The sequence below is a fragment of the Rutidosis leptorrhynchoides genome, chromosome 2 (genome assembly GCF_046630445.1).
Source record: "Rutidosis leptorrhynchoides isolate AG116_Rl617_1_P2 chromosome 2, CSIRO_AGI_Rlap_v1, whole genome shotgun sequence".
Classification (NCBI taxonomy): domain Eukaryota; kingdom Viridiplantae; phylum Streptophyta; class Magnoliopsida; order Asterales; family Asteraceae; genus Rutidosis; species Rutidosis leptorrhynchoides.
Genome location: NC_092334.1, coordinates 354,560,640 through 354,572,797, shown reverse-complemented (window position 1 = coordinate 354,572,797; position 12,158 = coordinate 354,560,640). Strand labels below are relative to the sequence as shown.

Genomic DNA, 12,158 nt, shown 5'->3' with positions numbered 1-12,158 from the left:
ATATGACTGGTAAATGAGAATGTTTATAACAGAGATATTCAATGTCCACGAAAAAACTCGGTAACTCGTGAGTTAGTAAGTAAATGGGGATACTCGTTAACTGTGGGGAAACCCGAAAACTCGACAGTTAGTTAGTAAATGGGGACCCGACGGGTATGAGTCTGGGTTTGGGACATGTTTTTTTTATTGGGTTCGGGTCTGAGTTTACTTAGACCCGGCCCAAACCCGACTCGATGCCATCCCTAATAGAGAGGCCACCGAAACTTATTGTTTTGTGTTTTCAGGTCACCCATATTTTAAAAATGATTTTGTTGTCTGTCCAAGTTTAACTATCCGTGTTTGTAGGTCACTCATATTTGAAAATGATTCGTAGGCCATTCATATTCGTATGTTGTTACATATATATCAATCCGACTAAAAACTCTTTGTAAAAAAATTTTAAAAAACGCAAATACTCGTGTATTTGGTATGAACTAATCGTCATATAAATAATGTTAATTAAGATAAACTTGGTTACTTGTATTATTTTTTACATTTTTCTAATGAGATTTTAGTCAGATTTGATACGTATGAAACACACGAAATTGGATTACCTACAAAAATCATTATCGAATATAGGTGACTTATAATACGAAAAAGAGAAATTTGGATGACCTACATAATCATTTTTAAATATGGGTGACCTAAAAACACACGGTAGAATTGGGCCTCTCGATATATAATCCCAATTTTTTATTATTTGGAATAAATAAATAAAAATAAATAGATTTTGAGAAAATAAAGTGCACAGAAATCCTTAACTATCTTGATAATTCGTTAAAAGTTCTATTCGAACCAGTTTAGACGAGTACATACTCGAACATATTAACTATGGGGTTTTGATGCTCTATGAGGCGGTTTTGCCCGGAGTCGTTAAATATATTTTTGTGATAAAGTTTTATAAAAAGTGTATTTTTATTAATTCCTTTTATAATATCACGTATACTAATCACTAATTAAGCTTATTATTATTGCATAACAAACTATTTATAGGTTGTTTCATGAATCATAGTCATCTAACTGTGAACATGAGCAAAAGCTGATTTAAGGCATAGTATTGTTCTAAAACGTGGTGCATAAACAAGAAGATTTTTGATGGTATGGTTTGCTTCAGAAATAATGTAGGTATAATTTTATTGCGTTAGGCGTGTGTGCTGTTACAATGGTGTAATACCATTTCAAAAGAATCATGCCATGTCGCTAGCTATCGAATTGTCAAATGAAGTGAAGTTTAGTTTTAGACAAATTTTATCTACATTTTTCACTATTGCTAAGCATGATATAATCAATATGCCTTTAAGTACCATCATCACAAGTATTATACTCGAGCCAAAATAAATTAATGGATGTTTACTTAACATTTTTTGATTATTGAGCCGGATTCTATGTTTTTTAATGACTAAACCATTTCATAATTAGCAACATACCCAATATTATAATGAGGCAGGTCAATCTAATTATAGTTGACAATAAAATACTCAAATTCTTTAAGATTAGCATCATCTTTTCCCACTATTATATTAAGCATGGCCTTTCTACTAAAGACAGAAATTCTTCTTCAACAATTTTTTGTTAATTTGTGCAATTGTGGAAAAACTCAAAACGACAAGCATGCTTATTTCTATAGAGGATGTTGTGCCGTTTATCGTTATGATGTTGGTAGAATGTGTAGAGGTCAGCTCGTTGACATTAGCTAAATCAGCCATGAACAATGGAATGAGCCAACTTGTATATGTTGTCTACTACAACGTCCTAGGTACGATTGTTCTATTCCCATTTTTCGCCGTCCATAACTGCAGGTTGGTAAATGATGATCCTTGATGTTTTGTTTTTGTTATAATCTTATGTTATGTTATGTGTGCAATAAGGGACGTGACAATTTTAATGTACAGAAGCAATTGGCCTCCGATCACTTCTGGTCTCATTTTCAGATTCATGATCCTTGGGCTGTTGGGGTAAGAATAAGAAGCTATTAAGAATCCATTAGGGGGAATAATTAGGTTAATCGGGTATTAATCAGGGATTAATCGGATTTTACTTTTTACATGTAAATAATAAATTCTAAAACTATATGTATATGTATAAATATAAATATAGAAGATAAAATGTAAACTTATATCAAAAATATAATTGTATATAAGCAACTATATAATGTAGGCGACTCAACCACCTAATTTTAAGTCAAAGTGAATCGTTGACTAAGTTTGACTTGACCGATGCTCACCAATTAATCCCATCTTAGATCGATAAATCTCTATATTGACCGATTAATCCCGTCTTTAACCAGTTAATCCGGTCTTGACAAATTAATCCCTGTTTGACCAATTTTTGGAGTGATTTTGACTAATCCTATATTTGAGACCTCTCAAAACCGATTAATCCCGATTTTTACACACTTGTTATCTTTAGGATAAAATATGAACATATTAATATCAATGTTTGCAGGATTGGTTTTTTGCAACCACTTGGATATGCAGGTATCAATTACAGCTCTCCAACTTTATCAACTGCTTTAGGAAATTTGATTCCTGCTTACACATACTTAATCGCAATCATTTTTAGGTAATATATACTTTTTAATAACATAATCATATCCCCCATACAAGTTTTTTACATTAACAATTTTGACTAAGAGAAGATTCAAGTGATTTGCTCTTCTTTTATACTATTATCATGTGTTAATAGGATGGAGAAGTTAGATATAAGAAGTTCAAGCAGTCAGGCGAAATCAATAGGTACATTTATAGCAATATCAGGAGCATTGCTATTGACGTTATATAAGGGCCCGGAGATTATTCGAATAGTCTCGTATGATTCAACTAAAACGATTGTTTCTTCACAAGCATCAAATTGGATACTTGGAGGACTTCTTCTTGCAATTACTGGAATTCTATTATCCACTTGGCATGTTCTTCAGGTTCTTGTCCTTCAATCTACTTTGAAAAATGTCACACGTTGTAAGAGGAAACATACCAAAATTATTAGTTACCTTCAAAAACTACATTGGTGGTGTTCAAATTTCAAACTCTTCAACTTGAAAATCGAAATAAATTAAATCATAAATAAAACCAAACTGAATTTGAATTCGGTTTAGAGTTTGAATTTGAATTTGAATTTGGTTTCAGATTTGGTTGGGTCTTACTTTTGAATTCGGTTAAATCCTAATTCAAAACCTAATTTAACTAACAATATGTATTATATTTTTATCATACACTACAAACCGATTTTCAAACCAGAATTTAGATTCAAATCGATTTATTAATTATTTTTGTTACATTATATTTTCTTTTTTGGCTTTCGGCTTTAAAAGAAACCGAACCGGATTCTAATTCGGTTTCGGTTCAGTTTTGGTTTTGAAATTTGAATTAAGATTTCTCAGTTTTGCCTCCAAATTTTCAAAGTGAAACCAACCAAACCGAATGAAATAAACAAATGAACGTTATTTTTTCTTTTTATTTTATAAAACGTGTTTTTAAAGTTTGCATGGATGTGTTTTGTATATCCAGACAGCAACGATAAAGGAGCACCCAGATGAAATTACCATGGTGTTTTATGTGTCATGCTTTGGAACCATAATATGTGCAATTTTTTCTCTTATTATAGAACGAAATTTTGACGCATGGTTGTTGAACTCTAGCTATGAGATCGTTGCTGTTGTTTTTGCCGTAGGTTTCATCTTCTTTTAGTTTTTTACAATAATGGATTCGAATTCATAATTAATCATGATCTCGGCTGAACGTAGGGAGTTTTTCTGGGAGCATTCCGTAACCGTGTTCTTGTGTGGTGCCTTCATAAAAAAGGGCCAGTTTATGTAGCCATGTTCAAACCCCTATCAATGGTCATTGCAGTTATCATGGGTATTATGTTTCTTGGTGATACACTTTATTCTGGAAGGTTTGCATTAATATTAATTTTCTTTTACAAGCTATACTCTTGGATTAAGGTGTCAATTATGACTCATTCACTTATAAGTGGGTCAATTTTGCTATAGTTTATCTCTAGTGGGCCAAATAGATCAGAGTAAACACCAAATTGTTTTACTAATATTGGTAGTCTATTACTGTAGTTCATGTATTCATATTTAACATTAACTAATTAATTATATATAATTGCACCAAAATGGGTAATAAAGTGTTACTGAGGTCTCCCAACCCGACCTGATCTGTTTTGACCCGTCTTCCCACTCCCCACCCATTTGACCACTCTTCTTTTTAGGGGACTAAACTATGCATATGCATTTGCTGTAATTTTAAGCAGCGTTATAGGAGCGATGATAATCGCCGCAGGATTTTATGCTGTTGTGTGGGGACAAGCCAATGAGAAGACAAACTTATCGATGGGTGAAGAAGAATTTTCGATACATAAAACTCCTCTCCTCTTATGTGAAAATGAGGTGAATGTTAATGGTCATTAGCTCATTGTTATTGCTAAATTTGCTGATGTCTTGCTCATGTAATTGTTAATAAGACTTATAGTAGTGGATGAAAGCTTTAATACTTTATTACAACATGATAAACATGCATGGGCGAAAATAGCGTAGGACGGGGTGGGGTGTCCGCCCCCAATGGATTTGAAATTTTCATGCTTAAAGTTTTTGATTTTTGTATTTTGCCCCATAAGACTTCATATTTTACCTCAAAAGACTTCATATTTTGCCCCAAACAACTCCGTATTTTGCTCAAAACCTTCATATTTTGCCCATAAGCCTCAATATTTTGCCAAAATACTCTATATTTTGTCCAAAAGCCTCCATATTTTGCCCAAAAACCTTAAGTTCATTACCCAAAAAGGTTATAGTGAATGCGAACATTATTAAAAAAATTTGTCCCCGGTAAAAAAAACTTTCTGGTTTCGCTACTGTAAACATGTGTTGGGAAAATAATAACAATATGGATTAGAGATTTTCTTTGATTTCTTTATGAAAGTTTCAAACTTTGTCCGCACCCTCAAACTTAAAAAAAACTACCAACCTAAAATTACATATTCTCCAACAATTAGAATCATAATCATAATGGTGTTGTGGTTGACTATATTAAAATTGTCATAAACTCAATGTTAGAGTATAGATTATGATTAGGCCCGGCTCGTTTGTGTGCTTAGGGTCCGTTAGGGTTTTGTCATATCCCGTGTAATCTATGAATAGACGATTAATAAAGCATAAGACTTACGTGGAGTTTATTGTCTAACATGGTATTAATAGTTTAGGGTATGATGGGTGATCGTTCGTGTTATCAACTTATAATAATATAAAAACAATGATCAAACACTTAACCAATTAACACAAACGTCCGGGCAACAATAACCCGATCATTATACCAACTAGCAAGTATTCAAGTAAGGTTCGTTCCACATGGAGCAATTTACATGAATCTCAAAACACTAGTAATTATCCTAAGTTGATTGGGGGGGGGGGGGGGTGGGTGTTAAGAAAGATATGATAAAGTGTTGATTAAGCTAAACTTAAACTAAAAGAGATAAACAAATAAGAGAGAAACGTGTCCACTTGATTGTTCAACCTTTTGCCATGGATTAACCCAATTCATTCATTACACAACAATGTTCAAACATATAGTTTCATTTCCATTCGTCAACTTCCATAAAACCTCAACCAAATAAAATTCGTTAACTCCTGTAGACTCATTTCAAAAGATCAAACTATGTTATGAGTGAAATCATTGAGACATCGGTTTTGGATTAAAATCCCTTAAAATCCTTTAATTATCAAAATCCCTTAAGATAATCAAACACTACCATGTTGAATAAAAGCTAATTGAAAACCAAAACAAATCAAGAACTCAATCCCTTGAAATCCCCAATTTGTTTGTCTAGATCATCAAAGGTGTTGAAGTATAAATTTCTTCACTAATCAAATTCCTAAGAAAAGCTAGAAAACTTATATAATCAAAGTAATGCTTTCAACATCAAAGTAATGGATATGCAACCAAGCACAATAATCATCAACTCATTCAAACACCCAATTCATAGATTTGGGCAAAATCCAAGCATCAAGTTTACAATCAAGTAAACACAAGTAATCTAAGCTATAATTATTGCATAAACAAGAAATTATTCAAAGAAATAAAAATTATTGATTGTTACAACTAAAATGGAGAAAAGCTACTACCCAAATGGAGAAGAAACACTAAAATGGAGAATGGATGATGGAGATGGAGCTTCAATCTTCATGGAATTAGAGTTTGGAGCATGAAATTGACCTTCATTTTGATGGAATCATGATTGGAACCCTTTTAGGGCTCCAAAACGGCCTAAGGAAGCAGCTCTCCCAACCAAAAACCCCAAAAATTATTTAAATAATCGAGCTGAGATTTTGGTTGAATACAGGCCTAGAATGACGTTCCGAAAGGTGGAACAACGTTCCTAAATGTGGAACCACGTTCCTGAAAGTGCCCAGAAAGTCTATTCTTGTTCTGACTTCGATTTCCCATTTTCTAGTGTTGCGGAGCGACGTTCCGGCCATTTGGAACGCCGTTCTTGCTTGAAACTTGGCCTTTTAACCCCAAAACTTCACTTGATTCATTCCTTAACCCTATGGTTCCTTTGCATAAATATGATCTATTAAACGAATTTTGCTCCGAAATGACCAAATAACACAAACCGCTCACTAATTATCACAAATAGTATCGATATGCCACGAAAGTAGGGAGATATTGCGAAGATAAATATGTATATTTTAAGCAATATCAAATCCCCCACACTTGAACCTTGCTTGTCCTCAAGCAAGCCTAAACTCAACCATATCTTCATAATGTTGACCAACTTTGACTAATACAAACTTGCAATTTCAAGTATGGTCATTTCAACTTTTCAAACTTTGAGCAAACTCAAAAAAATACTTGAAAAATCTAAAGAATTACCTCAATGCTTTTGTCAATCTTCATGGCCTCACGATCTTTAAACCAATTCATCATTCAAATACTTTCTTCACAAAGTTTCATCAATCATCAATCCTTTCAACTTTCAACTATGACTTTCAAGACTTTGACCAACTTTGACTTTCAAGGAATTGTCTTCAAGCAATTTCAATAAATACCAATCAAAACTTAACAAACCATAATCTTCTTAAATTCTTCAACAAACTCAAAATCAAGTAATCAATCAAATTCAAGCCTAAACTTCATTTCTTCAAGCATCCTCTAAATCAATCACAATTCAAGCCTAAACCACTAAACTCTTCATTTCTTCCAACTCAACATCAAACAAACAAACATGCTCCCTAGAAAGGCTCAAATATCTACAAGATTTTGAAATTTAAGAATAATCATATCAAGATTCGAGTTTTTTAGTACAAACCTTTCTAGGAGCATTCTATAGATCATTACAAGCAAAGATTTCACCTTTCACCAAGTCAAGGATTACCCGCAATCTTCATTTTGGAACAATAGAGCATCAAGTCTCATGAGTTACCCAAGAAAATCGTTTAAGCCTTAAGGAAGACAAGGCTTTAAGAAAACCATTTTTGTTTTTGAAAAGGAAAAACGAGTCAAGTTGTAAAACTAGACAAGTTTTTCGAAAATTTTATGGTTTAAAAGATTTGTGCATTCCCAAGCCATCCCGGTTTTGGGACAACCGCACGGATATTTAATGCCCTCGTATATAACCAAAGTGAACCACCTTCCGGTGTCGAAAGTGATGAGACAATAACTATCTTGGGCTCATAAAGGCGATGTGCATACAAGCCACCCCAGTGGTGGGATGACTATACGGGTAGCTACTTCCCCGGTAAACATACTACTCGGTGTCAATAGCGATGGGAAAGCAACTACATTGGGTGTAAGATTAACGGTGGGTCTATTGCATGATACTTGGAAGACTTTACTTCCAAGCGTAGGTCTTTTGGTACACAACTTAACTTGGAAGACTTTACTTCCAAGTTTGGAAGACTTGACTTCCAAAATGAAACATGGGAGGACTTGACTCTCCCTGGAGTGTCAAAGCTTTAAGCTTTTATTCACTCGCTACTTCCCACATAACAAGCTTTTATGCTTTTTTGAGAAAGGGTAGGAAGTAGAAACTACCCCTCCATAATTGATCGAATAAAGGTGCCATAACTTTTGACTATGGCGTGTGTTGTCTAAGTAACACTAGCACGAAGCCATTGCTCCTAAAGAGGATAGCACATTGTGAAGCTCAAGGCTCCTCTTCCCACGACACTTAGCATAGCTAAATGTAAAATGGCGTAGATTAGGAAGTCTCCTACTGTAACATCCCGCCTTTTTCCGTTTACTTTTCCGTTTAGTTATTTAAAGTCCGTTTTGTAATTATAACATATCCCGTTGATACGCGTTTTAAATTATCTCGTTTAGGTAATTCACGCACCCGAATGAAACTAGAGGGACCAAGCTTGCAAAAGTGCCAAACCTTTGACTAGGTCAAAGGGTCAACACCCTTTCTCATCCATTCATTTTATCCATTTTATTTTTCCTTTTCATTTAATACTTTCAAGTATTCTCTCAAAATCCATCTCAAAGAATCATCATCTAAATTCGTTCAAGCAAGCTTCAATCAAAACAAATTACATATTTGGAATCCTTGCAACTTCCTCTTCGATTCCATACCGATTTCATTACATTTGGGTAACTTTCTAAAATCACTAGATTTTGTGTTCTTGATGTTTTTAAGTTATAAAGTTGTTAATTAGTGTCTATGGCTCAAGTCTAACATGAATATATGATTTATATGTTCAATTTTGTTATTTGAAGTAACTAGCATGAACATAAACTTTGGTGTGTTTGATTTGGTGATTTGATTGTCTGAATGATGTTAAAATGTTATAAATGCATGTATTAAATGTGTTCCTAACATCAATAGCTTAAATTTGATGTGTAGGTTGTTTTAGAAAACTTCATAAACATGATTAGTGATTTTGATGTTGTTGGTTAGGGTTTGATAGAATTGAATGTGAACATTTAATGCTTTGAATGACATGAAATGTTATTTGTAAGTGTTAGGTTGTATTGTATGCTTGATCACCTTCGAAACGGCATATCATTCATGTAAATTGGTTGCCGAATCATCGAATTTCATTTATGAACTTGAATGCATTTAATGAGGAGTTTTGAATGTGATTTTGGTTGTTGTAAAAGTAAATGTGATTGATGAAATATGTTTAGTTGTTTTCCTTGTCAAAATACCTTTCCGATGATATAAGATACATGCTTTGGTTGTTTGCGGGTCATAAATGGTGATTGTTTGAAGTCAGGTTCATGCATAAAACTTAAAAACTGCCAGAATTCTCTGCACAGGTAATGGCGCGGCGCGCCAAAGTGGGATGTCCAACTTTGTCAATTTTTGAAAAATGTTTGCTATGCTACGCACCTCCGATTCACATGTAACTTGTTCTAACATGCTCATATATGATTAAAAACCTCAGAAAAATAGTTCGGGACCCGACCCGAACGTGTTGACTTTTTCATTGACTTTGACCGACCAAAGTTTGACTTTTTGTCAAACTTAACCAAATGATTATGCAATCTTTCTAACTTGTTTCTATACTTGTATCTTGCATGAAACTTGACAATTTGATTCACATGCTACATAATCGAGTCGTATTGAGCCATATGACTAATTGGACATCTTTGACCAATCGTGACTATCGTTATTGATACAACCTATTTGTTTAGGTCAAGACTAGCATTGTTCTTTGCACACGTTACTTGTCGAAGTACTTATTTTCTCTTGCTCTCAAGGTGAGATCATAGTCCCACTTTTTACTCTTTTGAACTTACTTTTGGGATGAGAAAACATAAACGCTTCTTTTAACTAAGTGAACACAAGTACATGAAAACAAACATTCTACATAAGAGTTTAGAACAAAAATCCTCAATTCGATTATCATTAGTTACACTTGACGGTGTAGGCGAGAACTTATGTTATATGGCCATATGGGTTTGACAAACCCTCATTCGGACGGTTCGCTACCGTTATTCGGATGAAATATATTTTCGGGAAACGGTGTATGTTCTAACACTATTGTGATGGGGTACTAATGAAGGAAACGTTAAGCTTTGATAATTGGGTGCTCGTGAATATTAACTTTTAGAATATATTACTATTTTATCAATGATGCAAATCTTGTGGTTCGACTTACTTTTACTCACTGACTTACTTAAACCTATGATTTCACCAACATTTTCGTTGACAGATTTCTATGTTTTTCTCAGGTCCTTGATCTTTAGGTGATACATGCTTCCGCACATTCTTTTTGATACTTGCTTTGGATGTCGAGTATACTTGCATATTGTGGAGCGTCTTTTGACTACTTTAAACTGTGTCGCACGTGTTTCATTTGTACTTTAAACATCGTTATGTACTAGTTATGGAAACTACTTTTATAAACATTGTAACATCCACACTTATGAAATGAATGCGACATATTTTCGGTCAAACTTTGTCTTAAAGACTTATGACCATGTATTGGGACCTACGTAGTCGGCGCCGTCAAACATGATTTGGTCGGGTCGCTACAGATGGTATCAGAGCATTGGTTGTAGGGATTTAGAGTTTATTGATGTCAACCCCGAGTCATAGGGTACATTGGTGAGTCTAGACTACAACCGGCATATAGACTTGACGTAGGAATTACTTAATTACTTGTGCATTTATACTCGAACTCTCCTACTCATACCTATTCTTATTCTACCTTAATCTTACGTTGTTTAATTTGATTGACACGCCACCTTGACTATATGAAGTAATGTCGAATGCACATATGAATTAGGGTAATATAATTTCCGGGATTATATTACGGTGACTCATATGAACGTTCCGACATTATGACATAAAGAATTTAAGGCGAGTCAAGGATAATTTTCTCTCTATCTTTATTCCATATCACGGTTAGTATTATTTAGAGTACTAACCAACGGTATTCTTTTGTTTTGAAGGAACAATGCCTCCTCGTCGCGTGCCATGCCATGAGACTCCCGAACAAGCACTACAACGAATGGTGGCCACCGCCGTAGAGGCGGCCATGGCCGGTCACTCCTCCAACAACAACAATAACAACAACCACAACAACAACCAAGGGGCCGGTAACTCTAGCGAAGGGTGCTCCAACAAAGCTTTTATGGGGTGCAAACCTCACACTTATGATGGAACCGGGGGACCGGTTACTCTCACTCGATGGTTCGAACAAACGGAGGCCATCTTTAGCATAAGCGGTTGTCGGGACCAAGACAAGGTCAAATACTCCACTCACACTCTCGCCGGTATCGCTCTTACATGGTGGAACACCTATGTACAATCGGTGGGTACCGATGAAGCTCATGCCCTTTCTTGGGCCGATTTAAGGGAAAAGATGATTGTTGAATATTTCCCTCGCGAAGAAACCCGAAAGCTCGAACAAGAGCTAAGGACTTTGAAGGCGGTCGGAAACGATCTCAAGGCCTATAACCAACGCTTCGCCGAACTATCCTTGATGTGTCCTAATCTCGTAAACCCCGAATCTCAAAGGGTTGAACTCTATATGGATGGTCTTCCAAAGAGCATCAAACAAGGTGTGATGTCCTCCAAACCCGCTAATCACCAAGCCGCTTTGAACATGGCCCGCCAATTGATTGAAACGGTTGATGAAATCGTAGTGCCGGCTCCTAAGGCCGAGGACAAATCTGGTGGCAACAAAAGGAAATGGGAAACCACTCCATCAAGCAACTACAACAACAACACCTTCACCAAAAAGCCTTTCACCAACGACGGCAAGAAAGGTTATGCCGGAACTCAACCTTTTTGCAACAAATGTCACAAGCACTACTCGAGTGAATGCGGCAAGCTAATTTGCCACCGGTGCCAAGGAGTTGGTCATAAGGCCAACAATTGCACAAGTGTTGCCCCTGTCGCTCGAAAGGGGCCCAATCCTCCAAAAACGGTCACTTGTTATGAATGTGGCCAAACGGGCCATTATAGAAACGCATGCCTGAAGAAGAAAGATAACACCAATACGCGCGGCCGAGCTTTCAACATCAACACCGAGGAAGCCCGAGATGACAATGAATTAGTCACGGGTACGTTTCTTCTCAACAACACTTATGTTACTTGCTTATTCAATTCGGGTGCCGATAAATATTTTGTGTCCAAGACTTTGGCTCCTACTCTTTGCACTC

The 12,158-nt window shown here is 35.4% G+C and overlaps 1 protein-coding gene across 1 annotated transcript; it reads left to right on the top strand.

Annotated features, from left to right (window-relative positions):
• The first annotated feature begins 1,650 nt into the window (after positions 1–1,650).
• Positions 1,651–10,337, top strand: LOC139888931 (WAT1-related protein At5g40240-like). Its single transcript, XM_071871913.1, has 8 exons — positions 1,651–1,838; positions 1,932–1,994; positions 2,485–2,601; positions 2,725–2,956; positions 3,546–3,704; positions 3,782–3,933; positions 4,297–4,432; positions 10,221–10,337. Exons 1-8 carry the CDS (start codon positions 1,651–1,653, stop codon positions 10,233–10,235), a joined length of 1,062 nt encoding a protein of 353 aa, XP_071728014.1. The 3' UTR covers positions 10,236–10,337.
• The last annotated feature ends 1,821 nt before the right edge of the window (positions 10,338–12,158 follow it).